Here is a 27,196-nt window from a genome sequence, read left to right as displayed (position 1 = left end):
CACCTACCCTTCCCCTGCTGTCCCTATCAGACACCGCCGCCGATGACGAGGCCGCGTTGGCCCCGTACGAGCACGACTCGCCGCAGCCGCGCTTCTCGCAGGCGCCGCACGGGTGCTGGCGGTCGCATCGCGACTTGCGCCGCTGGCAGGCCGTGCAGGAGACGGTGTGGCGGCAGCGCTTGATGCGGTGGGCGTCGGAGGCGCGGAAGACGGAGGTGAATTGCGCGATGCCTGGTTCGGCGGGCATCATTCAAGGGCTATATGGATTTCTCTTGAAACTTGCTGTAGTGAGATTTGTTGGAGTTGGGAAGGGTTCTGGTTGTGATGATGGGCTGGCGGAGGTTGATCAGGTGTTGTGAAAAGTGGTGGCGATGGCCTCATAAGATAGTGAGACGGATGTGCACTTCTTTTCACGATCTCAACAAGTGAGATCGTAATTCAATGAAGAAAATGAGAGCAGATTGACTCCTTTGAAGAACCTGGAGGTGTGTTGCAGGATTGACAACCTGGAAGTTGAAAGTGAGCATGTCCTAGCAAGCAGTAAAGTCCTAAGTCCGAGACTCTGAAAGATGGGCTGGCTTCGACAACCTACAGCGCCTGACCCGAGACAAAAGCAACATGATGAGATAGCTATATAACTGGCACAAACAAATAAGATGAGGAGTCACTGATAGCCTTCTTTATGCCTCTTATCCAGTAAGCGAGTTGTACATGCATGTTCTATCCGTTGATCGTCGCCAACACCAGAAGCCTCTAATAGCCGCCCGTCTACTCCGTACTCTATGGTATCATATCGTTTCGCCGTAATACACGTATCCAAACAAGAAAGATGTCCCAAGCCCAAGCATGAAAATGCCAAAATGAGAAAGTGTACAGTCCGCATCAACACTATCCATACAAGTCCACGTCCACCATCTTTTGTCTGTTCACGTCAATGATGCCTTCCATCAGCTCCAACGCCCGTGCCTGGTTCTTGAGCTTGCCAAACGCCTTGAAGGTAAACATGTCAGGTTTGAAACCTGCGGCCTCCATATCCTGCAGTGTAGAGACCGTCTTTTTGATATTCTGCATCGACGCGTAGCCCTTTGTTAGGGTGTTCCACGTCACGAGATTTGGCTCGACGCCCTGCTCCTTCATCACATGCAGGACTTGCTCTGCCAGAATCCGGTCGCCGCTGTTGAGTAGACCTCGCACCAGGATGCTGAAGGTGCACAAACTAGGCGCAGGATGAACCGGGGCTGTGGCACGGCTTTGGCTCTTGTCCGGCGTCTCGTTGCCGATCGTCGCATCTTCGATGTTGTTTCTTTGCAGGTGATCCTTTAGCATGTCTCCAAAGATCTGCAACGCAGGCCGTGATAGTCCTCGTCTTTCCGTCATAGCCATGATGATGGTATCGTGGACCAGGCTGCCTTGGTCTTTGATGAGCTGAGCGGCAACGCCTTCTTTCCCGGCTTGCTCTTCAAGCCGAGCCTTGAAAAAGGCATAGAAGGCCATGAGGTCATAGGGGTGCTGAAGGGTCTTGATGTAAGCCCGCAGCATGATGGCTATTGTTGTTGTGTTTGGCTGCAACTTCGGCCCGCTACTCTGAGCTGCAAACGTCTTCTCGGTGAGAGGGACAATGCTCCCCAAAAAGTCCCATTGCCGTGGCCGAGAGCTCTCAAACTTTTCGCCGTCGTTGCCCGTTGTCTGCGTCAGCATCAGAGGCAGCGAGTCGGGCAGCCACCATTGCAGTGGCTCCAGCTCAAACTTCTTTGCGTACACTCGCAGCATTGGGCCGAACAAGGGATAGATCCACGGGGCAGAGAACCTCTTTTCACGGGATTCCATTTCTGCAAAATAGAAGATGGCGTGGAGAGTATTGTTGAGCACATCCACGTAGGGCGCATTGGCCGCTTTGGCAACATCCAGGCTCTTTGCCACGTTCTCAACCTTGAGGCTCCCCTTGGCGCCCCTGAAGATGGTGGACCACGCCTTTGTATCGAGCTGGACTCCAGACTCGGAAAACAGCAACGCCAGCCGTATCGCCTCTTCAACTTCGGCCCGTTGACAGAGGGAATCCAGAAAGGCGGTGGCATTGATGACGTTGGGCACGAAGCCCCGGTCCATGAAGTATTCAAGAGTGTCCTTGGGCGAGAAGGATGAGGTGCTGTCTGACCAGCCACCGTGAGCAATCCGGCAATGCAGCAGAGTAGTAATGGCGCTGGAGGGACTGGGCGCGTTGAGATCCACTCCACTGTCGGCGAGCCCCTTTAGGATCTCAAATGCCGTCTCTTTATGCGCCATGTCGCCGGCTAATTTGCCCGCGAATTGCAGCAGCGAGTTCGGATGTAGTTTGATGTTGGCCCTCTGTAGCATCTTGTAGAGTTCGCTGGTCTGCTCGCTTGGCAGTCTGCGGGCAAGGAGGCCGACTGTTCGCTGACCAAGGGGTACATGGTTGGCAGGCGCATCCTCGAGAACTTTGGCCACCAATTCCAGCATTTCGTCTGCCTTGAGAGCCCTCTCACGCGAGTTCTTGATGCTGCTGATGCGCAAGCGTTGCGCAATGAAGAGAAGCACATCGTTGATAGCATACCCAGGCGGTAGCGGATCCAGCGTAGCTTCCAGCACCATGTGTGCTTTGTCTGGACAGCGATCAAGCGTTGAGAGCATAACATGGGGCCACTGCTTCTGGCGACTTTCGACTTCGAGGGCTTCCCATGCCTTTTGCATGCTCTTGGCATTGTTCAGCTCGAAGAGCCACTTCGCACAGTCGCGCCATGGCCACGGCAACTTTGGCTCCGGAGGCTTGTCTGGCCTGGAAACTTGCAAAAACTTGGTCTTCCAGAATGTGAACATCTTCCGGGCAGATTGGCGTTGGTCATCAGAGTACCGATGTCGAAGGTAGCCCCATTGCGAATGCATCTCTCGCAGATTCTTTGACTCTTTGTAAGCTCTTTGCGCCGCCTCATCTAATTTCGAAGAGGTTTCGTCCACGGCGGAAAATCGGTTGGCGGGCTGCACAGCGTGTACAGGAGAGCGGTTCAATCTGCCATGCGTGATCATATAACGTCTCTTTCCAACAAAACCAGGCCGTTTCGGAGCGGAATATGACTCTTGTTTCGAACGTCCATGCTTCGAGGCCAGCTTCTCTTGCTGCAAAGCTTGTGTCCTTGATCGGGCAGCATGGGGTTCCGAACGAGAATTCTCTGAGCGGTTGCGGCTGTCGTCGTGATCGAGGCTTGTCGTGGGGTCGATAGATGCCCTAATCGCTTCTGGTGAGTGTAGAGTAGAGGCGAGATGTTGCGTTTTCGGAGGGGAAGCGCCGTTTTCGAAAGGCGAGCCGGTTGCCAGTGGTGTGCTCTGCGCTACAGAGCCCAGCCGTCGTAACAAAGGTCTCGGGGTGAAGTGAAGCCTCGATCGAAGAGGAAGGCCGGCTGTGGAAGACATCGTCAAGCACCTGAGCTTCAGGGAGCCGGCGCGGGCGATGGGTGCCGCTGGCATTGCGATGGAACAGGGGCCGGCACACGGCCAGCAGTCTGCATGGTGCTCTTCTGCGACTCGTGGCTGCTCGGGGCGGTTGATCCTGGTGATGATTGCAAGTTCAGTGTTAGTTGAGGCTGTTGAGACTTGTCGCAGAGAAATAATTTCGGCACACCAATCGACTCCCCCAGTCGGCTTGGCCGCTAACAAAACCCACTTCCACTGTACCTCAGGTGCCCCACCAAGCTCAATTCGCTTTTCCATACCTTGACGATTCGCGACGAGCATCGCCAGTCTGGCATTGAAACAGACATACCTACACAAGCATCTCGCGTTGCCTCCATTCCGCCACAACGATGAACTCCCACAACAGCCTCAGCGCCGCCGCAGACGAGCGCAAGGCGCGTCTCGCAAAGCTCAAGACCCTCAAGCGGAAACAGCCCGTCGACGAGGTCGCCACGCCAGAAGGCGACAGAGACGCATCGCCAGCAGCAAACGACCCTGCGACGCTGCACCTGTCCGGCCGCAACTATGACCCCGAGACGAGAGGACCCAAGCTCGGCTTCGACGCGCCGCCGACGCTCGCCATGGACAAGCCCACGCTGGAGGAGCAGGCCGCAGAGGTCGAAGCAGAGATCAGGGAAAAGGCGGCCGAGGAGGCGCGGGACGACAAGGGCCTGGATCTCTTCAAGCTGCAGCCCAAGAAGCCGAACTGGGATCTGAAGCGGAATCTCGAGAAGAAGATGGAACTGCTCAACGTGCGGACGGATAATGCCATTGCGAAGCTGGTGAGGGACCGGGTGCAGAATGCGCAAAAGGCTGCCCAGAAGAAGACGGACGTCGACAATGACAACCTCGATGGAGATGCTGCTGGTGTGGATGGTGTCGCGCTTGTGGAGGGGCTCAGGGTTCGCGAAGAAGAGGAAAGGGAGGAAGAGGAGAGAGAGCGCAAGGAAGAGGAGGCATTGGGTCTGTGAAGGGGGCAAGAGATGGAAAGAAATTTGGAGGTGCTGTATGTAATCACTGCGATATTTGCGCTTGCCATTGCATGGGCTGGAGTTTTTGGTTTCCCTTTCTTTAGACATTACGGCCTATATCTCTACACACGGCCAGAATAAGATACCCAGATCACCTTCATCTTCCACCCATATTCATAGACTGGGTCAGTGCTAATCGTTTGCTAAAGGGGCTCAGGCTTCGCTCCCGGGGCGCCTCCTTGGGAGCCTCTCTGTGGACCTCTCTGGGCGGTGGTGCTCTTCCATGCCCTTCATGACGGCCGCCACGCCGGCCACCGCGCGGGACGTTGTAATCGTCCCGCCTTCGATAAGACCGGTCATCCTGCTGTGGTGACCTCGATCGTGAATCTCCCCTGTTCTGCCGCCTGCCATGTCGTCGTTCTGGCTCCTCGTCACGCGGCCACCGTTGCCGCGAGGGTGAGACATCGTCTCTTCGGCCATAAGAAGATTGTCTCTGTCTTCTCTCGCCTCGCTGGGAGCCTTCGCGCGAAGGAGACAGACTGTCGCGTGATACTGAACGCCGCTCCCGTCGTGGCGGTGATGGACTTCGGCTGTAACTGCGGTCACCGGATGACTCTGGGCTATCATGACGTCGCTTGGGCGTGGGAGACCTAGTTCTTCGCCTAGGTGGCGGGGAGCGAGAGTCCCTAGAGGCATTTGTTGAGATGGTTGATACTGAATGCGAAGACACTGATCTCCGGCGTCTAGAGCCTGCGTCTGACAGCTCGTCTTCGCGCTCTTCAAGCTTTCGCTTCCTCTCTCGCTCAGCCTCTAGCTTGGCGAGCTCTTCATCCGCAATTCCCTTCCTGTGACGATGTCAGTTACTACTTCTTGGGCCTCGCCTAACGGATCTGCATGCTGCTCACTTCTTCTCCAGGGGGTTTGGAGTATCGCTCGTCAGCTTGGGGACGAGGTTGGGGTTGCGGAGCTGCTGTGAACGCGACGGGCGGGAGACATATGGCCGTTCTTGCGCCGACGCTTTGCACTCATATGAGTAATGCCGTGCTAAGTGAGTCAGTCGACGAGTTCTCATGGACGTATCAAGCTGGAGCATCTTCATGGTAAGGTACATATCTCGTTTTAAGCATTTCTGACACTGGACATTGGCCGGAGTCGACCGACTGGGTCCTCCACGGCCTCGGTGAGCGAACATGATGGATTCCGAAATGACAAGATCGCGAAGGGTTCTGAGAAGGCAAATGGTCGTCTTTGTTGACGCGAAACCAGGCGTTTCAGGGAGGATGAGAAGTGCTCAGGTGGCGATGCCGGCATGTCTGAGGCTGGATCTGAGTTGGCGCTGGAGCTTGATCCAGGTACGAATTGGGTAGTAGAAGTACTTCGGACGGCCAAAGTCACCCTGCCCTGGCGCTTTGGGTCCGCAGTTATTTGAGGTACAGACGGGATTTACAGGGCATTACTACAGCGGGCGAGCCTAAAACGACGGGCCAGAAGCCAGTGCAGCCTCGGACCGCAAGTCGCACGTGACCGATCCGGTGTTGATTTTGGATTTCCACCTGGTAAGGTAGAGGTGCATCCATCCCTCGCACGGTTGGGTTGCGAAGAAGAGCCTTGAAGAAACCAGACAGAGAGGCAACGCATGTAGCCAGTTGATACGACGCTAATTAATGGTAGTTGATACCTAGTGAGCATCATGATGGGATTTTATCACATGAGTTGGATCTTTAGTAGACTTTGAGTGCCTCATTTTGTCCAAGCCATGGAACCAGCTACCAGGTGCAGAATCCCGCCGCCGACGTGCCATTTTCAGGCACCATCTCAGCCTCCAGCCTCCAGCGCTCAGCGACTGCCTTACATAAGCCACACACACTTTCCGGCGCTCTCCCGTCTCTGTCGCTCTATCGGCACTAAGACATTCTGAGCTCCCTCTCGAGATTTGTAACTGCAGATTCTCCTCCAGAGCCCCGTCGTCCTCCCACCGCGATGACATCGGCCTGAACTGCGCATCTGCGTGCTGCTCGTCAAGACAAGCCTTGTGCCACCGGCTCTGGGGAAGCCACCAACCGCTGCTCGTGAGTCCTCGCTGCCCCGGAAAAGCCCAGCGAAGCCACAGGCCACCCCTCTCAGGGATACGCTTCCCATGTCATTGGAACACCCCTCCACAAGAGAGAGCGTCCTGGAACACCACCAATGGGCCGATGCCCTCTTTGCGCGCAGCAGGCTGATTGACTGACTCTTGCTCCAGGCTGCGACGTGAATCCAACCCGCCAGTCCGCCTCTTCGGCCCGTCGACCGACGCTGAGAGAAGGCTTCAACTCGGCTCGTTTCGCCTTGCCCGTCCGCCAAGACATTGATTGAACCAGCTGCCGCCAGCAATGTTCTTCCTACGACGACAATGAGCACCTGCACCCTGTTCTTCATCTCCTGGCTCGTTCCCGTCGATTCTGCTTCTTGATCTTTGTTCTTGCCTACGGTCTTTTTCGCCCGCTCTCCCTTCATCTCCGTCACCCGTCGGGCGCCTTTTGGATTGCGGCGTCAAGTCGTCGAGAAGTGCATTCTTTCTCAGCCTTGTTGTCCGCCCTGTTGTACATCAACCATTGGCTTCGAATAAGCGGTCTCGAGGCTGCCAACACCCATCGCCATGGCGACAATCTCTTCTGATCCACCCAAACGCTCGTTTGCAGCTGTAAGTTTGCTTCCGCGCCGTGCTTCGTATTCCCAGACACCGTTTGTCATGGGAACTGGGCAACGTCCTGGCGACTGACCGATATCCCTCCATGCATGCAGATAGCTGCGTCTGTAGCGACAGAAGACTCCTCAGCCCCATCCACAAGCCGATCGACAATGCAGTCAAAGGACCAGTCAGCCGGCAATACAACATCACTGGCTAGCAAGCCCACCGAGTCTCCGCCGCACCAGACCTCCTCTGCGCGATCGTCTAAGCCAGTCCATGCTTGGTCTGATGAGCAGTTAACGGAAGAGTTTGCGAAACTTCTCAAGGACCATCCTGACGCTCTCCCTGGGGATCTGGCACCGTCATCCTTGAACGACGTATGGCCGACGAAATTGGATGCTGGGGAGACGGTCGCGTCTTCAACAAATCTCAGGCAGGGGCATAAATCATCAGAAAATCCCTCGAATCCGTCCGCAAGCCAACCGACGATGCAGTCCAAGAACCACCTACCTGCAAGTTCAGCATCTGCGACTAGCAAACCCACAGAGTCTCCGTCGCCGCCAGTCTCCTCCTCTCAGTCGCCCGGCTCGTCGGCTCATGCTGCTTCTGGAGAAGACGTAGCCAAAGATTTGGCCAAGATCGCTGCCAGGAAAACTGAAGGTGCTGATCATGGGGTTGCCGGGGCTCAAAACGTCAACTCGTCTGCTGGCGTCCGATCTCTGGTCTTTAGCAGGGCTAGCGGCTCGGACGATTCTCAAAGGGCTGATTCCAGCTCGGAGCTGGGGACCAAACCTCCTAGTTTAGATGGGAAAAGCATCACTTCCGGTACCACTTTTGCTCTCGATGAGAAGGAGTCTCTCCGTCCCGATGACAGCGCTAGTGTCAAGGCTGCTGCTGAGGATGATGACTCTTTCTCCATTCGGGGGTCTCTGATTGCTGGATCTCGGATGAGTTCAGATTTCGCCGCCAGAGCAAGAGGCATTCAGCTGGGCGATATGCCGGAGCGGCAATTGGTGCAACCGGTGGTCGAAGCTCACGGGCAAGGCATCCTAACCCCCCAAAGCACGTCGTCCGAGCAGCCTCCTCAGGATTCACTGAGGAGTACAGGCGGATCATCGGATGCCTTGAATGTTATCTACAGACAAGCTCCCGATGAGAAGCTTCTGGAGGCCTTGGCGGCTCCAAGAGACCGACTCTTCCTCCTCAGGTTGGAGAAAGATGTCATTGATTTTGTACAGGATTCCAAGTATGCGACGTGCCCGATTGACAGCTCCCTTCCACACGAGGTTCACAGCTGACCACTCTTACAGGGAGCCATACATTGATCTTCCTCCGTCGAACTCGTTTTGTAGAATGTTAACCCACAAGTTGGCGGACTACTACCATATGACGCATTCTTACGAGCGAAATCTTGGTGCTGTTCGCATCTTCAGGACCCCCTTTTGCCGAGTACCGCCCTCTTTGGCCACAATGGTCCCCCAAACAACTGTTGTGGTCGGCAGCACTCCTCCTGCAGCTGTTCTTCCCAGGAAGATCATGCGCCGTGGACAGGATGAAGAGGGCGGCGCTGCTAGCACAGGGGCTTCAAAGGCCACTTCGGAGATTGGAAGCGAATCCAAGGACAAGCAGCCGCTAGCAGCTCAAAAGTACATCTTCACTTACATAGCCACGAGGATGAGAGAGTTTGCTAATGCTTCTTTCCAGATTGTCCCGAGAAGAGCGAGAAGAGATGTACAAGGTGGTCAGGCAGCGAATCTTTGGAAGCACCGAAGACACAACATCCGGTGAGCAATGATTGCCTCTGAAATGACAAATTCGAGGATTGGAAACTGATTGATTGCATTAGAAGTCGACGGCGAGGCTGGCATATCCCGGACCAGCTCGGTTTCCGCCAATAGGTCCTCTACCAGTAAAAAGGGAAAGACACCTATCAAGCAGCGACGTGATGATGATGCCGATGGGTTCGACTCCAGACGCCAATACACGCCTTACTGGGGCTCTCAGCAACAACAGACATGGGTATCTCAAGCACCTAACCAGTATATTCCCCAAGCCAGCGCGCAGTTTACTCCTCAGCCCGCCCCGTCTTATCCTGCTCAGGTGGCGCCCATGTATGGCCAGCAACCCGCGTATCCCGCTGTGCAAGGAATGGCATCGAATGCAGCTCCACAGTATCAGGTTCCTCCTCAGGTATGTTGTGCTTGCTCTCAGTCCCTCGTCCGACACTATCAGGTAGCCTGGAGAGACTAACATTCGAGTACCAGCAGTATGCGCCACAGCCTGTTCAGCAACGATACCCTCCCAACGCAAGTCCAATGACAGCGTATGGCTCGCCGATCCTACCGGGCGTCCCCCCTTCGCAGAACTGGCAACCCGGCTTCAGTCCAGCGCCTTACCCGCCCCGGGGCCCTACGCCCAGCGGCCCTCATTCACAGAACGGAATTCCCTACCCATTCGGCCAACTGCCAGCCAACACCAACCCGCATGATCCCAAGAGCCAGCACCCAATCCCTGGAAGCTACAACAGGAACCACGCTTTCAACCCAAAGACTCAGTCTTTCGTGCCGGGATCGAACGGGATGCCACCGCCACCGCTGCAGCCCCCTCATCCGCCCTTCACGGCGCCGGGCTCTCACCACAGCAGCCCTCAAATCGGGACTCCCCATCTGGCATACGGTGGCTATCCACCGGCGATGCCTCCTCATCCGTACGCCGGTGGGTATAACATGGCTCGGCAGGGCTCGAACAGCTCCATTGCCGCATACCACACTCCGCCAACCCTTGTCGCCCACCACGCCCAGCCCATGATGCAAAGCCTGCAACATATACCACCACCCCAGCATCTACCCCAGAGTCAGCAGGCACATGCTCTGGGACGAGCAAACATCCCTCAGGGACCAAATCAAATGTTTAGTAGTAGTCACTTACCTACATACGGGAACCCCGCCTCACTGCCGCAGAAGCCGGCTACTGGAATTTAATGAGCATCTTACGGCGTTTGCCCGCAAAAATGAGAAAGCGTCTACTCTTTTTCTTGTATGACCTTGTTTTCTACTCTTTCCTTGTACTTGGGCGCAACCTCTTTCTGATGCTGATGGGTATTGGAACATGGGGGTAGCCTTCTATCGGATCTCTAGCATTTCTATAGACTTTATGGAGCAATCGATGGCAATGACACCCATACTGAATCTGATGTCCTTTTCATCCTGAGCATGTGCGCCAAAGCTGTATGCCACTCAACAGGCGATGGTCCATTCGAAGACTCGTGCCTTGCGTCTTCCACAATCCCTGAACATCATCTGCCCTTGCCTTCTCTTGTCTGTTTCTCCCCTTTATCCTCACTAAAGTAATCCGCATACCACGAACCATCTAGTCAGCGTCTATCATGTCAAACGCTTTTTCCAATCAGTTCCCCAGCGAAGAAGGCTCCAACAACTCCTCAATGTCAGTCCTCAAGATGCCCCAGACAGACTCATCCAGCACCTCGCCATTCTTCTCCACCGCGGCCCTCCTGACGCCCTCGAGCGTGAAGCCGCACTTCCTGAGGACGGCCTTGCTGGCCTCGTTGCGCCCGTACGCCACGGCCTCGATGCGGTTGAGCCGGGGCCAGGTCGCGAAGCACCAGACGACGAGCGCGCCGACGAGCTCGGTGGCGTAGCCCTTGCCCCAGGCGGACGGGGTGAGCCAGTAGCCGAGCTCCCAGGTGCGGTAGTAGACGTCGCCTTTTGGGTCGAGGCTCACGCCGCCTATGACGAGGGGGGGCTCCGTTGACTCGGGAGACGATGGTGATGAGAGGTCGGAGGAGTTTGGTGGGGTCTGTTGTTGTTTGAGGAGGATGGCTAGGGCGCTGGGATATCCCTCGGGAGAGACGGCGTAGTTGTTGAGGTAGTGCTCGGCGTCGGCCAGGGTGTAGGGCATGGGGAAGCGGTCGCGCAGGTTGAGCGTGATGGCCGGGTGGTTTGCGGCCTGGGCGAGGGCGGGGGCGTCTTTGGAGGGGTCCCAGCGGCGGATGATGAGGCGCTTTGTTTCGAGGAGGACGGTGCCGGGGCTGTTGCTGGGGAGGGAGGGGGAGGAGAGGGTTCTGCTGGGGGGCATCTTTGCTGTCATTGGGTGAGATTTTGGTGAGATGGCGAGAAATATATCTTTTTTATGGTTACTTGGCTATGGACATTGATGGGTTTGGAGAGACAGTTTTGAGAGTTTGTGAGGGGGGGCGAGAATTGGGGGTTTATATAGTTTTGTCAAGAGGCTGATACGACGTGGTTCACAGATGAGGTTGCAGAGGGGGACAAGGTGAAGCGGGATGAGTCAAAAGGAAGGATCCGCGCTAAGTACAGAAACTCATCAGCAATTCGGACAAGTTCAGGCGGCAACAAGCATGCCGGGGCTGATGACCAACGGATGACCAACGAAAACAATTCCATAACCTCTTGAGTTTTCTATCCAGTTTCCAGTTACGGCGGTTTCTTAACTTTACACCGCCACGTGTATAACGTAAAACATCATGACGCAAATTGTTCAATACAGACGATAGTATAAATCCCACCCCCTTTTAAGCTCCGTTGCGGTAAACCTGTGCTCCCTGGTTTCTAAACATGATTGTATCCCTCCGTTGCAGCAGCATCAGTGCGCGATTCAACGCCTGCTCGGAGTAGCCCTTGCCTTCCACCATCTCCCTCCGTAGTGTAGCCAAGCTGGTACTCCATCCGATGGGCAACCGCCGCTTGAGCTCGGCTTCGAGGCGGCTCACCTCGTCGTTCATTTCGCGGCTACCTTGGTTGCTGCCTTGGTTGACTGCGTCCATGGTCGAGCACAGGAAGAGACGGATGGCCTCGTCGACATGTGCTTCAGTGGCAATGGGGGATAGGGTCAATTTGGCGAGTGATTCTGTGATTCGGACAATGGCTTCGAGTTGACGGACTGTAATAGGGATGGAGGATCTTGTGTTGGCTTCAATCTCGGCGGCGTGGACTTGTCGTCGGATGGAGACGAAATGAGACGACAGCTTCTCGGCGGCCTCGGGACTAAGTCGAGGTGCGCATCGCCTGAGGTGGCATGTTAGCAGAAGGCAAAGACAAGGAAGGGGGAGGGGGAACTCACGTTTTGCAGTAGGTAATGTACCGTCGCATCTTCTGGATGGGAATCTCAGACTCGGCCACGTCCTCAGCACCACGGCCATCCATGTGAATGCCCATGACGTGCTTCGCCATCCTCTCATCCTTTTCTCGCGTGTGCTCATCCTTGACGATGAAGATCATATCGAACCGAGACAGGATCGTTGTCTGGAAGTCGATATTCTCGCCGGGCGTCTTCATATCGTCGTAGCGTCCGAAAATGGGGTTGGCGGCGGCAAGCACAGATGTCCTGGCATTGAGAATGGTTGTGATACCAGCCTTGGCAATCGATATCGTCTGCTGTTCCATGGCTTCGTGGATGGCCACTCGGTCCTCGTCTCGCATCTTGTCAAACTCATCAATGCACACGACACCTCCGTCGGCGAGCACCATGGCACCGCCTTCCAGATAAAACTCTCTTGTCGAGTGATCTCGTTGAACAGAGGCCGTCAGACCAGCCGCTGATGAGCCCTTTCCAGAGGTGTAGATGGAAATAGGGGCTGCCTTCTCGACGAACTTGAGCAATTGCGACTTGGCGGTACCAGGGTCACCAAGAAGCAGCACATTGATGTCGCCTCTTAATCTCATGCCGTCAGGCAGAATCTTCTTTGATCCACCGAGCAACAGACACAGGATGGCCTTCTTGATGTCTCGATTTCCGTAGATGGACGGCGCAATGCAATCCGCCATGATGTTGTACAGGTCCGGCCGTCTGCTCAGCTCCAGAAATTCCTGCTCCTCCTCTTCTGTGAATGTGGCGTTTCCCTTGGCAGCCTGGTCAATGTCGGTTTGGATGCCCACGGCTCGCAGGTATGGCGTTCGAATAGCAACTGCGCCTCCCGTGTTGGAGTTTTTGGACGCCTTGTTCTGGTAAATGGAAAAGATGCCCATCACAGTGCACCTAGAGCCCGGGACTACTCGATTTGTGAGATATCTGTCAGCGGTGATGAGTACATGCCGAGGCAGCTCTCCCACAGGGACCTGGTCCGGTGCCTCTTGGAGCTTGATAACCTGCTGGTCAACGAATCGACACTTTTCATGAACGACAAAGTATGGATCCAGCGGGCACTGTGGTGTGGGATCGTGGGGAATGCGTTTCCGCGCGCATTGCCTGGGCAGGGTGACGCCTGTGAAACCGCCAAGGATGGGGAGCGCCTGGGAATGGCTGCAGTTCCTGCACTGAATATGCAGCTCGGTGGCTTTGGAAGACATGACTGAAGCTCCAATGACAATTCCTGGCACGCGAACCATTCGGGCTATTGTCATGGAATCGAGGTTGCGGATGGATACGTCGTCCGCATCGGAGTGTAGGAGAAGCTGGTGGTCGGGGAGATGGACGGTTTTTTCGTGGGGATACACGATTCGATGCGTGCATTTCTTCAATGCTGCTTCGAACTGAATGGACAGAATTGTTAGTCCTGTCTGTCAGCCTATGGGGGAGTGCAAGAGGGAGCACGCACAAGGGGAATGATCTCGGCTGGCTCTGACACGAGCTTGTGTGCCAGCTCCTCGTTGAAGCTGATGAGATCCTTGATGTCGACATCGCAGTAGAACTTTTTGAGCAGCGCATTCTCCTTCAGCTGGTCTCTGTGTCATAATGTCAGCCGGAATCACTCTGTCGTCTCTTGGAGAGCTGGAGCCATTACCGATAGACGAAGTTATTGTCGATGCGAAAGTCGAGGATGAACGTCTCGAGCTGGGACTGCAGCTGCAGGCGGGTGTCGTCGGCATCGCCAAAGTTGGACTCGTACACACGAGCCGAGTAGACGGACTGGCGATCCATGATGCTATCGTGAGTCCTGGAAGTGAGTAAGATCCCCTTGAAGCTCTTCAGTCAGGACGCAGAACCCAACCAGCAGCTGCGTGCTTGGATCAGGTACAAAAGAGTTGGCGGGGCAAATCTGGCTACTAATCGGACGCGCTCGAAAAAGAAACTGCAAAGACGCGAAAGACGCGTTTAGTGGTTGCAGCAGGGTCGTGGCACGAGCTGGAAAGGGTCTAGCGCATTTCTTGCTTCGCCATGTGTATCACGTGTGTTTCGGTAGAACTCCGGGCCAGATGAAGCTCAGCTGTACGAGTACGAGATATAGAGGTACTATAGCCAGCTTACCTTATCGTAATTGTATGTACAGATGGCATGCGACTGGTGACTGGACTCTCCAGCTGGCTGAATGGACAATCCGCAGCATCTTCATCTTCCTCTGTTCTTGGTCAATCCAGCGTCCGTCTTTCTCCGTTCTTCTTTGATACAAGCGATGATACCCCGGTAGCCTCTTCTCATGCTCCATTCGAACCCCCGCAGAATCCACGTTGGCAGCGCTGCTCTTCGTCTTGCCAAGCTTGCTTAGCCACCGTCGACCCGAGCTTCCTTTCCTCTGCATCGTCCACCATCCATTGCGCCGGCAATGTATTCTTCGCCCATTGCTGGCCGATCGGTCGACAATCTTGCGCCGCTGTCTCCTCCAGGCCGAGCGGACTATCCCTTCCACAGGTGGGCATTTCTTCCAGAGCTTTGCGGGGAGGAGCCCGCCGGTAGCTGACGGCAAATGCAGCAGCCGAATAGCCCAGGGCCATGCGCGGCCGCACTCGAGGAGGAGCTCCACGGCCAGCTCGATACATTCAATAGGGGGGACTCTGGATACGTCGCTAAGCAGCGGCTCTGCTGTGTACGAATCTGGGCAGAATGGTATGTTGAGCCGCACCCCGATCAAGGCAACGCTAGGTAGCTGACGGAGGCGCCATAGCCATCTCGACGCTGCTGCAGCCCCCTATTGTGCGAACGGGCCTCCAGCCTCACACCTCAGCGCCAGCCTCGAGCTCCCACAAGCCTCCCACCGCCAGGGACATCCCGCCCGTCACCTTGACCAACATACCCCAGATTGACCCCGAGGAGTTCGCGCCGTACCTCTCCCAGATTGGCGCTCTGTATGACCAGCTTCGCAGGGTGAAGGAAAGCGAGGAGGAGGAGAATGCACTTCGACGAGGCAGTAGACCAGATGAGCAACCTGAAGCTGCCGGCGAAGGCCTCCTGCGACCGGCTGTCAGAGGCCGTCTCCCCCGAAAAGGCTCTACGGCATCCCTGTCATCCATCACTTCGGTAGACACAGTCAGCTCCCTGCGGAGGCCGCCAGGACACAGTCGCAAGTCTGCCCAGGGACCTCCGCCGCTATCAACCATCCCCGCGGTCTACTTCGACGAAGACTTTCATCTTGAGAACCCTAGAACTTTCGATGTTGTCAGCGAACGATCCGAAGTCATACAGAAGCATAAAGATGAAGGCAATGGGAGCGCTGTGGCGCCACGGAAAACACTGGCGACGAATGCTATTCTACAAGAAAAGCTCTCATGGTACATGGACACCATTGAGATACACCTGATCAACTCCATCTCGACCGCATCGACGACCTTCTTCACTGCGCTTGGATCTTTAAAAGAGCTTCATTCCGAAGCAGCGGACTCGGTACAACGAATCAAGGCACTTAGAAAAGAACTCGAAGCTCTGGATGAGAGAGTGGCGGCAAACGGCCTGATGATGGTTCAGAAGCAACGACGGCAGGAGAACCTCCGACAGCTCAGCGATGCCGTCTGGCAGCTGAGATTGATTACCGAAGGCGTGGCCAATTGCGAGTCTCTTGTTGACGCTGGTGAGGTAGAGAAGGCATTGGCTAGCATCGACTCGCTGGAACTGTTAATCGCGGGCGAGCGCGACGAGTCCAACGAGCAAGGCGAGATGCCCCAATTGAGAGATCTCAGATCTGCTTCGGCTCTACAAGGCGTCAACTCGGACCTCACCCAACTCCGGTTTCGCATCGGCAAGGCCTACGAGTCCCAATTCTCTTCGATGCTCTCATCCGACGTTCGCCAGCATGTCGAATCCGTCTCATCGGCCGATGTCCTTCTCCGATGGAGCAACGCAGCGCCAAAGGCGAGAGGGAACCCCCTTAGATCGCCGGCGGTCTTCCCCACGTATCTGGCTGGTACGGATACGTTGAAAGCGCAGCTGCTGCCAGTCATGACCGGCTTGCATGGTGCAAAGCACATTGCTATTGCTGCGGCCGCTTATCGCGAAGATATCTTGCGCGAGATCAGAAACCTGATCCGCCGACCTCTACCCAGCTCCAATGACGATGACAACATGTCCATGATGTCCATATCTACAGCAAGCGGGGGCAGACACTTGTCAAGCCAGGAGAAGTCTGCGAATCTGGCCCGTAACCTGCGAGCGCTGGATCCCGAAGATGCAGAGGCGCTTCTTACCAAGATATACATTAGTGTGACGGAGACGTTGAGGCGCGTGTCGACTCAAGTCAAAGTCTTGCTAGATATTGCGAGTTCTCTATCAGATCAGCCCAATAGCGATGGGCTCAAGTCTCCGCCGGTCCGGTCTCCCTTGCCTAGCCCTCGGTCTGATCGGCAAATGAGCATGCCGCAGCCGTCGGCGTTTGCCATCCAGGAAGAGCTTCATAAAGCCATCGACTTGGGAAACCTGCTGGCTCAAGCCGTGGATCTGGCCAACGAGAAGATTGTCAAGATCCTCAAGGTGCGCTCGGAACAGGCAATCCACCTCCCCCTCGACCTATTTCTGCGATATTTCAACCTCAATCTCTACTTTACCTACGAATGCGAAGCCATATCCGGGAGGAGCTGCTCCGCCCTGAAGACGGTGGTCAACAGCCACATCAAGGAGTTTGTGCAAAAGTATCGCGACGCCGAAATGCAGAAGCTTGCGCAGGGGATGGAATCCGACCAATGGGGCGCCAAGGACTTCACAGACGACAACACTCTACTTTTGAACCAGATTCTAGAGTGCAGCACACACGACATTGAAGCTTGGACGGCGAGCAGTAGGATATGGATTCCTTATGAAACTCCCAAGAAGCTGAGCTCAGACGGTGGCACGTCGGAAACAAATGGTGCCAGCAAAGAAAAAGTTCGAAATGCGGTCATCGAGTCCGAGAAATTTGTGCTTCCGAACTCTGCGGTGTTGTGTCTTGACGGCATGGGAGACTTCTTGAAGCTGATTGCCGGAATCCCATCCATGACGACAGACATTGCAACATCCCTAGTGGCATACCTACAACTCTTCAACTCTCGGAGCTTTCAGCTCATCCTGGGAGCGGGTGCCACTCGGTCGGCTGGCCTGAAGAATATTACGACGAGGCATTTGGCCCTTGCGTCTCAGGCGCTAGCATTCATAGCTACCTTGATCCCCCATGTGAGAGAGTACGTTCGCCGACAGGCAGGCTCAGGGGCCAATGTGTCCAGCCTCATGGGAGAGTTTGACAAGGTCCGCCGGTTACTCCAAGAGCACCAGGACAACATTCATCAAAAATTGATCGAAATTATGAGTGGCCGCGCCGTCAATCATGCAAAGAGCATTCGAGCCATTAACTGGGACTCTGACACCTCCGAGGGACCTCATCCGTACATTGAGATGCTTGTCAAGGAGACCACGACGCTCCACCGGGTCTTGACCAAACACCTTCCCGAAACGTCAATCCAGGTCATCATGGTGCCGGTATTTGCAAGCTACAAGAACCAGCTGGGAGACGCCCTGCGGCAAGCAGCCGTATCAACGCAGGCTGGTCAACGACGGTAAGTGGCTCGATTGAGCATGCTTTTTTTGGAGTTGGTGTTTCTAACATGGTGTTCGTAGGATGTTCCAAGATGTCGACGTCTTCATTAACAAGCTGCAAAAGGTTGACGGGTTTGGCGATGCTGGCGAATATCTCACCAACATTGTCAAGTCAAAGAAGGTTGAGCCAGATGCCCCCACGGCACCTTCACCTGCACCTGCACCTGCAAGCACAATCACAACAGCAACTAATGGAACAGACGAATCCAAGCCTGCAGACGTGGAATCGGAGAAGAAGACATCCTCAGAGGAGACGCCCCAGGAGTGAGAGATCACTTTCGGTTCGATACACCATCTACGGATGGCTTTTGCTTTCACGACAGACGCGGGATCAATAGATGGGAGTTTTGCGGCTGCTTTTTGAGTTCAACCTGCTGAATTTGTATACTACTGTTATGAGAGGGCCGAGGACCGACTCACGATGTCTCTCTGTCCGTGTCCTGTACATATGACAATGTGGGCGATACTGAATAGTGTCAAGGCCCGCCTTTCCACAATACTACCTGCAACCTACCTCTTATCCCTCATCAACCAACAAAAGAACATTGGAGACGGCCAACCGAGGCTACTCATTCCCTGAACGACGACTGACAAACGGACGTTCTACGGCGCTTCTGCGCTTCTAGAGGCCCAACCAACTAGTCATTCCCACAGTCCTAATTCATTCACACAATTCAGTTGCTCCCTTTTGTTTTGCGAGTTGGAGTAGCGCGAGCAGCCGACATAAAGTGCAAAACCTTGCCGCCTCTTGGGTCATCTCCACGTGTGAAGTTGTTGCCTCATTGAAACAATAAGATTGTCCCTTTTTTGAGCTCAATTTTTTTTTTCTTTTCCTTCCTGAAAGAAGATCTTCCGTACTGTATACTGTAGGCTATGTTCCGGACGTCCTTCTCCACTGGTGGCGCTTGTCAACCAACTTTTTCTTTTTTCTCTTCGAAACGGTGATCTGAAAGATAAACGCCACTGATTCAATTTTTTTTTCTTCGTTTTCTAGAAGGGGTTCTTTTTTAGTAGATTGAGTTGGGTCATGTGTGGACTAAAGTACTCCTTCCGAGCATGAAGATGATGAGATATCATTTGTCTTTGTCAGATCACACATATGTATGTCGTTTACCAAAACTCACAAAAGTCTTTACTACAAAGGTCATACGCAGAGGCAAAACAGAATGCGCTTTGGCAAACCATAAACCACCGAGACGGTTCGAAACAAACCCCCCCCTCTTTCTTTGGACCTTTTGAACTTGCCATTCGTTCTTCTAGCCAACAGCAGCGGCATTCCCCTTTTGGCAACTCACTCCGTGATCATACTGCTAATAAATCGGTTTTTGCACGAAAGATGCTAGTCATTGGCGTTTGGCAGCTCTGCTTTAAAAGTGATCAAGTACTCTCGATACTAGTTTGTGAAGCCACATCTAGAGAAAACTAGGTAGAAACGAAACATTTCCCGACTTAAAGTGTCGATGTGGCTTGCACTAAAACGGACTTTCTTCTATTCTTCTCCAACAATGAGGCTAATTGGGTCATGATATGTCATGAATGGACCGGAGGAGAAAAGAAAATAGAAGACAAAAAATCTGTCAAGTGTGAGAAATTGCCTCGTGAGAATTGCACTGTCCCGAGTCATGGAAGGGAAAAAAGCTGAACAAGTCAAAGAAGCCAACAGGAACAAGTCACGAGAGCCAACAAAGCATAGAAGCCAACAAGTAATTGATTTCAACCCAAATGCCATAATCCATTTCTAAGTTCTCTCTATCCAAAGTCTGTGTTTGAAAAAAGTCTAATATGTACATGAAATAGAAAAAGGGGTATTCATGAATGGAAAAGAAAATAAGTTGTAAAATGTCCAGTCAAAGGAGTGTGTGAAGCGCCTCGGTCGGCGGTAAAAGTAGTTGAATGAGTGCCAGCCTCTGGATTCCCCTCTCGTCGAAGACGAAAAGAAGAGACCAAGTCTGTAAGAAGTGAATGGTTGTGCTCGCAACCAGTTTGTCCCTTTTGTTTTCCCAATGCAAAACCTTGTTCCCAGTAACCCTTTTTACCCATAAGTCTCCAGTCATCTTGGACCAGATGAAGAGGTATCATTGAAAGTTTTGCATTTCGTCGTAGCGTCGTGAGTTGACCTGGCGCTCAGCACCAAGGGAGGCTCATGGCCGTCCCAAAGTCAAAACCAAAGAAAAGAAAAGGAAAATCTTCCCTGCAGCCATTTACTGCTCCTCGGTGAAGGTGTGGCCGACGGAGCCAGAGCCAAGGGTGCAGACAAGCTCCTGCTCCTGGGTAGCCTTGGTCTGGATGTCATCAGGCAGGTAGTAGGCGTTGTTGCAAGGGAAGTTGACGCAGCCAGACATGGGCTCCAGGGACTTGGCAGGGAACATCTGCTTGACGTTGTCCTTGTCGTTGGGGTCGACAATGGCGGAGACGTCAAAGTAGGTCAGACCGTGCCAGCTGCCGAAGTTGATCTCGCCCAGCATGCCGGGGACGTTGGCGGAGCCATCCTTGACGGCGTAGAAGTTGCCTTGCCAGGTATCAGGGAAGGTGACAGTGGTGTTCTTGTCGCCGCTGACCTTGACAGAGTCGATGTTGGAGCTGCCAGGGTTGGAGGTGAAGTAGATGGTGCGCTGAGCGTTGTCCAGGGTCCAGAAGGTGACGCTGGCGGCGGAAGAGAGAGCCGCGGAGGCAATGAGGGTAGCGACGGAGGCAGCGAAACGCATTTTGAAGGTTTGCTTGGGGTTCTTTTTTGCTTGATAAGCTAAAGAAGGAGTGTTGTGTATAAGTTGACGGGCCTTGCCGTTATGCTTTGCTTTCCAGAAGGAGTGAAAAGGTGCAAAGTGCAGAAGAATGAATGATGGTCCGTAGACAAGTGAAAGGGACAGTGATGCTGATGGCTCGAAAGGATCTCATGAAACAAGAAGGGAGGAAACCGTCCTCTTTATAATCACTCCAACCATAGGGCTCGTCGCCCAGCAAAGTTGTCCGCGTGGCAAAGAACAAACAAGTCTGGTGGGGAGGAGAGGAACCATTGAACTTGTCCGTCTCCTCTTTGTTTCCTCCCCCCCGTAGGCGGCTAACGTGGGTCAACTCAGCCGGGCTAGAAGTTATTTTAGTGCCTGCATGCCTGGCCCTGAAAAGACTTCCCATGTGCATGGAGGACAGAGTCTAATGCAGGCACCATCTGAGTGTGCCTGGCGAGTGGTGTGGACGGCTGCTAGTAGGAGCGTTGGAGCCCGGAACCCAAGCCCGTTTGAAACCCCTGTTCAACGCCACTCCGGAGGTGCATGGACTCGTAAAGACTGAGCTTCGGGATCCCATTGCGTGGCACGCTTAGGAGTCGGGTGGACCTTTTCAAAAAGAGACATAAAGACCGGCGAGAATGAGAAGGGACGTCGAGATGCGGCTAATGAGACTGGTCGCCGAGGCTGGTCGTGTGCTGGCGCCCTTTTGCAACGAATCGCGTCCATTTGCCGCTATGTCAAAGATCCCACAATGGTGAAGACGGCCCCAAGAATGGGCGCATTTCGGATCGTGTGGGAAAAGCAGACGCTCGTGAGGGTTACAGTTGCCGCTGCGGGTGTTTCCCCTCTGGCCTCGTCATCCATTACCCCCCCATTGCCCCAGGTGTTGTTGACGCCCTGCGCAAAGTGTAAATGTCTGGGTAAACAACTCAAGGCACTCCAATGAGAGCAGAAGCTCGCGTTGAGTTGCCTCCCCTCATCAGCTTGGCGTATCAGAGCTTGTCAGCACGCGGCAGACAAAGATGGTGGGCACGACAGGCGCACGCTTCCCATGCAGCGGCACTGTGTAAGTCACTGGCTGGGAGGGACGGGTTCCTGGTCCGGATCCAGCACCCAAAGCCGTCAGGGCCATTCAAGCTTCGGCGCTCGCAGATGCTATAAGAGTACTCGTCAATAATGTCCATTGCTTATTCTCCTTGGTGTTTACTTCACCCCGAGCGGCGGCGTCTGATACCTCCAGACGCCGTACCCCCCATCGACAGCCACCAGACCCATTCCAAGGCTTGCAATTGGCCCAGAGGGTGCCCGATGGCTTGAGGAACCGTCTCCTCTAGCTGCGTAACGGCCGGGATCCGGTGCCGCAACTCCATTGGTCGGTGCCTGGCAGGACTCCATGTGGCCTGCCCTGACAGGCCGGACCGGCGGGTGGATCGTGAGATTTCTGCTGTGCCTCTCGCCGTTGCCTCCGGGGAGGAAGCCAGTGTCAAGCCAGTCGCAGAACGATGTACAGCCTCCCTTGGCAAGAGTTGGCGCGGCGTGAGGTCTGTCTGATGTTAATGCTCGCCTCAGCGGCAGAGACGGCTGTGTGATCAGTTGTATGTCTGACTGAGGTAAGAACAACTGATCATCATCATCATGATGACCAGAATCGATCAAGATCGTAGTCTGCACGGCCTCGGAAATGCTTGTCCCTGCACCAATAGCCCGCAACTAAACCCAGTGGATTGGGCACCATCGAAAAATTCTCCTCATCCCCGCTGCAGAGGGCTGAGCTTGTGTTCAGGTTTTTGCCTTTGCGCTTTGCAGGGCCCCAAGGGTATCAGGCTCTGGGGCGTCGCTCTGGTACGACCCGTCAGGGGAAACAAGGCCATCCCTGTCACCGAGAGTGCAGGGCTCCAGGATGGTGCAACCCGCTGCAAACCTGCTTGCGCAGCTTCTCATGAGTGAGCCGGCGACGACAAGAACAGGTGGAACCCGAGAACTCCTCAAGGCTCCATCTCCTCCATCAGCAGTGGAGAGATTCCATGCGTTTCCCTTCCGCTGCCTTCCGCCTCCATCGTATCGCGATGCTGCTCCGTGCATGGGCCCATTGTCACGATCTCAACGCCGATATCCATTCGAAAGAGGAGCCTTGAGCGTACGTATCAAGTATTGCACCATCTGAAGACCTCGAAAGGAACTGTATTGGGCGATGACCGATAATAGGCAGCATGCAACTGCCCTCAATGCAACAATGCAAGCCACGCCCGAGTTCAGTTACTAATTCGCCATCAATAAGAGCACATTGTTGGCTATTGCGGCCCTCACAGGCTGCAAAGCTGATTCGACAGCTTCATAAAGTGCCTCATTATGCAACCTTTTCGACTTTCACGTTGACAGTGGGGCCTGGCTGGACAAAGAGACCAGAAGCGCACCGTGTTGGAAGAATTGCGATCCTTCGGCAATACAGGCAACCTCGGGGAGATGCTGGCGACCCAATGTCGGTCTGCCCAACGCCTTGGACGGGCTTCAAGAGCAGTCATCCAGCAACAACGCAGCTCGACAACGGCTAAATGACCCTCGAGCAGCCAAGATTTGCGTGGCAACAGACAAATGGCTATGTTGGCAGCGGCCTTCGCGCCTCGTTGGGGGTCAGAAACTGGAAGCTGTGACGAGCCATCATGATGATGACCTTCACACAGTAAGGAATTTCCCCTGAGGTCGTCGCGGACATTTTCTCGTTTACCTGACAAATGTGAAGAGAGAAAAAACTCTTCCGCTTACCAGACAAACGTGAAGAGCGAAAAGTCTTCCGCCTCCACCAGCACCAGGAGGATGATCCAGCCTTCATCCGCCAGAGATGGACCTGAACAGTACCAGATGAGGTAAATGTAGGACTTGCCTCTCTCGTGTTCGACGGTCCAGGGCCCAGTTCTGACGTTTTCGTCAAGCCAGAGGCGGACCAAAACGGTAGAGGGGCAACTTGGCTACCGCAAGGGGCAATCCGAAAGACACGAAGCAAGACCGTACAAAATTTTCCTCCATTCGATGCCGTAACGGAACAGTTCGCGAACGGTTCAGCCTACTATACGGAAAGCCCGCACAGTGGCGAGTAGCAAAGCCCGAATTTTTGCCATGACCAGACTGGTGAACCATTGCTCCGCGGCTCTCGGTCCTCGCTGGGCGTAGTGCGTTCACCGGCGCGTCTCTAGGCTTTGACAGTCGGAGGGAACAGCGAGAAAAGAGGAGAGCAGCGACTAGTGCGATGAGCATGAGCAGTGAAACGATAGTTTGGTGCGTTGGAGGGCTTGATGAAGGTGGGTAGTAGATGGAACTTGCAAGTCACCTCGTGCGAGAGCCGTACATGGGAGAATTGGCATGCGAATGGATACACAGCGCCATTATGAACAGCCGGTGAGCAAGTATGCTGCAAGTTGCTGCATGTGCGTCTATGCGTGGACCCAGAAGGAGACTGTGACTGGCAAACCGGTCGGAGGAATAGTAGTAGTAGTAGTATGTCGAGAGGAGACATGTGTGTGACAAGCGGCATCCATGGTGCATATTGTGCGAGGCCGTCTGAGAGGCCTCATGCTACGCAGCACGCACTTTGTAGGCGTTTTATTCTCCTTGAATTGGAGGAAACACCATGAGCCTGTAGCCAGTATCAGCAGCCGTTGAGCTCGACAGAGGCGATATTGGAGAAGCGCGTTGGAGTCGAGCCTCATCCGGCCTCCGAGACGCACCGGGTCGTCATCTCAGACCGCTGGACGGCAAGGCTGTCTTCGAAAGGATGCCGACTCAGGTAAGGATTCCGGTGGTGCAACAATCTAGATAATGGGTAACCGTGATGAGACAGAAAGGAGCCAGAGTGCCAAAGTGGTGATGCAGGTCGATGCAGGTCGATGCTGCTCGGCTGGGGGAAAGGACCAAGCAGAGGCACGTGGTCTCGCATTGGACCTGCATAAGCTTGGGGGCATCGCGGTAACGTGCACGCAGCACTGTATGACAGCACGCTTAACACGCACCGCTACACAGTGCACTAACTCAAAGCATGGTACTATCTGTAAGGGCCAAGACTGCTTGGCTGCATCTCTGGGCTGCCTCATCTTCTTGCACCATATTCTGTAGCCTTGAACACAGATGTCATGCAAGCACTGCGGTCTATGCCATTGAAGCTCTCTACAGGTAGAGTGTAACTGACTCATCTGCTACCTTGGGGCATCATCCGACGAGCAAAGCCCCCTGTCGATCGTATCCCCTGACTTCTACAGACGCGGGTGGACATGAAAGCGGCAACTCTCTCCTAAGCGCTCAACCAACTCGATGAAAACTATTTTCGGCCTCAAGAATGGGTGAGATCTTGAAGTCTGCAGAGAAAATCAATCATCTGTGAGTTGCTTTCGGCTTAGCATCTCCGCGATTGGTTGCGTCGCCAACTATCCGCATTCCAGTCGCCTCTCCTCCCGACTGCCAGCCGGAATCATATAAGTGGCTTTTCCCGCATCTTTATAAGGCTCTATAACGCCGATCGTACCAAAGGGTAAAAATGGAAACAAATGCAGCCCGCTGTGATCCCAGGCCGCTTTCAAACATGTAGATCTGAGGATGAGGCGATCGACAGGGGCGAGCAGAGAAACGCCATGTCGACTGGCTCCTCGATTGGTCGAGTCAAACTCGCAGATGGAATTCAGATCGAGCTTTTCCTCTCTTAAGCACTGCCAGAGTTTGACTCGGTACATGAGGAGAGCAGGTCGCTTTCGGAAAGCTATCTGGAGCGGTTGCACGATTTCTGATACGCATCGATATTATTGGGGCAGACCTCTGACGCCTTCAAGGTCACTCCCTGTTACCGCTGCTCTACAGGGTCGTTTTGTCGACAACGGTGGTCAAAGCTCGTCCCCAAGGCTTGACATATACTGGTCTTCGTAGGCTGCTTCGAATATAGTACTACTACTTGTCGTCCCCAGCTCTTGGTGGAGTTGTTGATCACGGTTCCACGCGTACAATGGCTTTCGGTACAGCCCTCGATGGAGAGATCTACAGGGGTTGGTAGCCAGAATCCCAGCTACTATTTTCACCCCTTTAAACCATTCTGGTAGCATGGTAGCTTGTTAAGGAAGCCATCGGTAGTCGTTGGACTTTGTTGGAATTCCACCTAAACCTTGAGAACATATCTTTTCTCCCAAGGTAGTATGATGAGGTGTTGCAAGTAAGCTCCACCAACAGTCCCGGACATTGAGCATCACGATATCAGTCTCCTCAAATCCCGGCTTCTCGACGCTTTCGTGCAAATACGCCGTTAGCGGCCCAGTAACCTTAAGTCTCCAGCTCCCCACAAGTGCTCTCGAGAAATGAAGGCTCAAGCTACATGTACTTCGGCACCATCCGAACAAGTCTATACAACGTTGCCCCCTTACCGCTTCCGTCACGTATCGATCCTGGTAGAGTTTGTCCAAAGCAATCCACATTTCAAAAGATTTAGGTTATCTGATCTGAACGAACAGTCATGTCCATCCCTCCAACACCATTCCCATGAGAAGCCACCCAAGTGCCATGGACTAGAACTCCCAAGCCGCTCATCCCAAATCCGGCGATGCCTTCTCCAAGCCATCCATCGTCTCCATAGAGCCTCTCCATATGCGGCACAATGTAGCAAGCACGTCTTCTGCCATGAAAAGCAGTCGTGATACTTGTCGTTTTACCGGGCCGCTGTCTCAACTACAAAGAGGCCCCTCGATCCCGCCATCTATCGGAATTCTCTTTCCAATCTCAACCACAGTCGCTACAAGTCTCAGACACTCGCTTGACAATTTTCCTCTCGTCATCGGACGGTCTTTTTCAACAATGCGTTTCTTACATCTCTTAGCGTCCACCGCGGCGCTGGCCTCTGCGGCCGCTGTCACGGACTTGAACAGCAACTACAACAAGCCCGAGGACAAGAAGGTCGATCAGTACGACCGTCCCGAGCCCAAGTTTGAGGCTCCCAAGTTTGAGCCCATCAACAAGGTCGAAGACCACAGGGGCGATGACCACAGGGGCAACAACAAGGGCCCCGAGTATCACGACCAGCCCAAGGATGAGCACAAGGATGACTTCCGAAAGGATGAGTCCAAGGGCGATCACAAGGATGCTTACAATGTTGGGGACAACTTTGGTCACAAGGATGATCACAAGGATGACCACAAGGATGACTTCCGAAAGGAGGATCACAAGGACGTCTATAACCCTGAGCCCAAGAAGGAGGAGCACAAGGACGTCTACAACCCTGAGCCCAAGAAGGAGGAGCATAAGGATGAGAACAAGTGGGATGACCACAAGGATGAGCACAAGGACGAGCACAAGGATGTCTACAACCCTGAGCCTAAGAAGGAGGAGCACAAGGAAGAGAAGAAGCCTCAGTGGGAGGCTCCCAAGAAGGAGGAGGAGCACAAGGAGGAGAAGCCTCAGTGGGAGGCTCCCAAGAAGGAGGAAGAGCACAAGGAGGCTCCCAAGAAGGAGGAGGAGCACAAGGAGGAGCACAAGGAGGAGGAGCATCACTGGGAGGCTCCTAAGCCGGAAGAGCACACCGTCTACACCACGGTCATCACCACCGACTACACCACTTACTGTCCTGTAAGCCAACTCTCAACCCTCCA

At 54.2% G+C, this 27,196-nt stretch overlaps 8 protein-coding genes across 8 annotated transcripts in view; 4 read left to right on the top strand and 4 right to left on the bottom strand.

The window, feature by feature from the left end:
- Positions 1-888: 888 nt before the first annotated feature.
- BBK36DRAFT_1110478 (hypothetical protein) lies at positions 889-3,042 on the bottom strand (the record flags this gene model as incomplete). Its single annotated transcript, XM_024889591.1, has 1 exon — positions 889-3,042. The coding sequence occupies one exon, from the start codon at positions 3,040-3,042 to the stop codon at positions 889-891; it is 2,154 nt and encodes a 717-aa protein (XP_024752981.1).
- Positions 3,043-3,815: 773 nt separating this feature from the next.
- Positions 3,816-4,436, top strand: BBK36DRAFT_1156228 (hypothetical protein; the record flags this gene model as incomplete). Its single annotated transcript, XM_024893901.1, has 1 exon — positions 3,816-4,436. The coding sequence occupies one exon, from the start codon at positions 3,816-3,818 to the stop codon at positions 4,434-4,436; it is 621 nt and encodes a 206-aa protein (XP_024752980.1).
- A 213-nt stretch (positions 4,437-4,649) lies between these two features.
- On the bottom strand, positions 4,650-5,189 carry BBK36DRAFT_1110386 (hypothetical protein; the record flags this gene model as incomplete). Its single annotated transcript, XM_024889582.1, has 1 exon — positions 4,650-5,189. A coding segment is annotated over one exon (540 nt), but the record flags the coding sequence as incomplete, so codon positions are not given.
- Positions 5,190-7,008: 1,819 nt separating this feature from the next.
- On the top strand, positions 7,009-10,189 carry BBK36DRAFT_1187968 (hypothetical protein). The gene is made up of 7 exons (XM_024896557.1): positions 7,009-7,119; positions 7,221-7,336; positions 7,643-8,353; positions 8,418-8,753; positions 8,812-8,891; positions 8,954-9,297; positions 9,372-10,189. The coding sequence occupies exons 1-7, from the start codon at positions 7,075-7,077 to the stop codon at positions 10,086-10,088; spliced, it is 2,349 nt and encodes a 782-aa protein (XP_024752978.1). The 5' UTR covers positions 7,009-7,074; the 3' UTR covers positions 10,089-10,189.
- Positions 10,190-10,512: 323 nt separating this feature from the next.
- BBK36DRAFT_1165908 (acyl-CoA N-acyltransferase) lies at positions 10,513-11,202 on the bottom strand (the record flags this gene model as incomplete). The annotated part of the gene is made up of 2 exons (XM_024894835.1): positions 10,513-10,869; positions 10,978-11,202. The coding sequence occupies 2 exons, from the start codon at positions 11,200-11,202 to the stop codon at positions 10,513-10,515; spliced, it is 582 nt and encodes a 193-aa protein (XP_024752977.1).
- Positions 11,203-13,818: 2,616 nt separating this feature from the next.
- Positions 13,819-18,132, top strand: BBK36DRAFT_1187948 (Vps54-domain-containing protein; the record flags this gene model as incomplete). The annotated part of the gene is made up of 4 exons (XM_024896556.1): positions 13,819-14,030; positions 14,904-14,907; positions 14,986-17,816; positions 17,878-18,132. The coding sequence occupies 4 exons, from the start codon at positions 13,819-13,821 to the stop codon at positions 18,122-18,124; spliced, it is 3,294 nt and encodes a 1,097-aa protein (XP_024752976.1). The 3' UTR covers positions 18,125-18,132.
- Positions 18,133-20,057: 1,925 nt separating this feature from the next.
- BBK36DRAFT_1165905 (hypothetical protein) lies at positions 20,058-20,561 on the bottom strand (the record flags this gene model as incomplete). The annotated part of the gene is made up of 1 exon (XM_024894834.1): positions 20,058-20,561. One exon carries the CDS (start codon positions 20,559-20,561, stop codon positions 20,058-20,060), a length of 504 nt encoding a protein of 167 aa, XP_024752975.1.
- Positions 20,562-26,405: 5,844 nt separating this feature from the next.
- Positions 26,406-27,196, top strand: part of BBK36DRAFT_150723 (hypothetical protein) — a gene marked incomplete at its 5' end in the record, with an annotated part of 1,676 nt that continues 885 nt past the window's right edge. The window contains one exon of the mRNA XM_024897584.1: positions 26,406-27,007. Coding sequence (XP_024752974.1) covers positions 26,406-27,007 — 602 coding nt within the window. The remainder of the gene's footprint in view (positions 27,008-27,196) is intronic.

This window comes from Trichoderma citrinoviride (assembly GCF_003025115.1).
Source record: "Trichoderma citrinoviride strain TUCIM 6016 unplaced genomic scaffold BBK36scaffold_2, whole genome shotgun sequence".
NCBI classification, from domain to species: Eukaryota; Fungi; Ascomycota; class Sordariomycetes; order Hypocreales; family Hypocreaceae; genus Trichoderma; species Trichoderma citrinoviride.
The sequence above is the reverse complement of the archived record's forward strand: the minus strand, read 5'-3'. Positions and strand labels throughout refer to the sequence as shown.

Excerpts from the sequence above, each read along its gene's own strand:
- BBK36DRAFT_1187968 (XM_024896557.1), top strand. The coding sequence starts at position 7,075 with ATGGCGACAATCTCTTCTGATCCACCCAAACGCTCGTTTGCAGCT. Across the intron at positions 7,120-7,220 it reads CCAAACGCTCGTTTGCAGCT|ATAGCTGCGTCTGTAGCGAC; the intron begins GTAAGTTTGCTT and ends CCATGCATGCAG. Across the intron at positions 8,354-8,417 it reads GATTTTGTACAGGATTCCAA|GGAGCCATACATTGATCTTC; the intron begins GTATGCGACGTG and ends CCACTCTTACAG.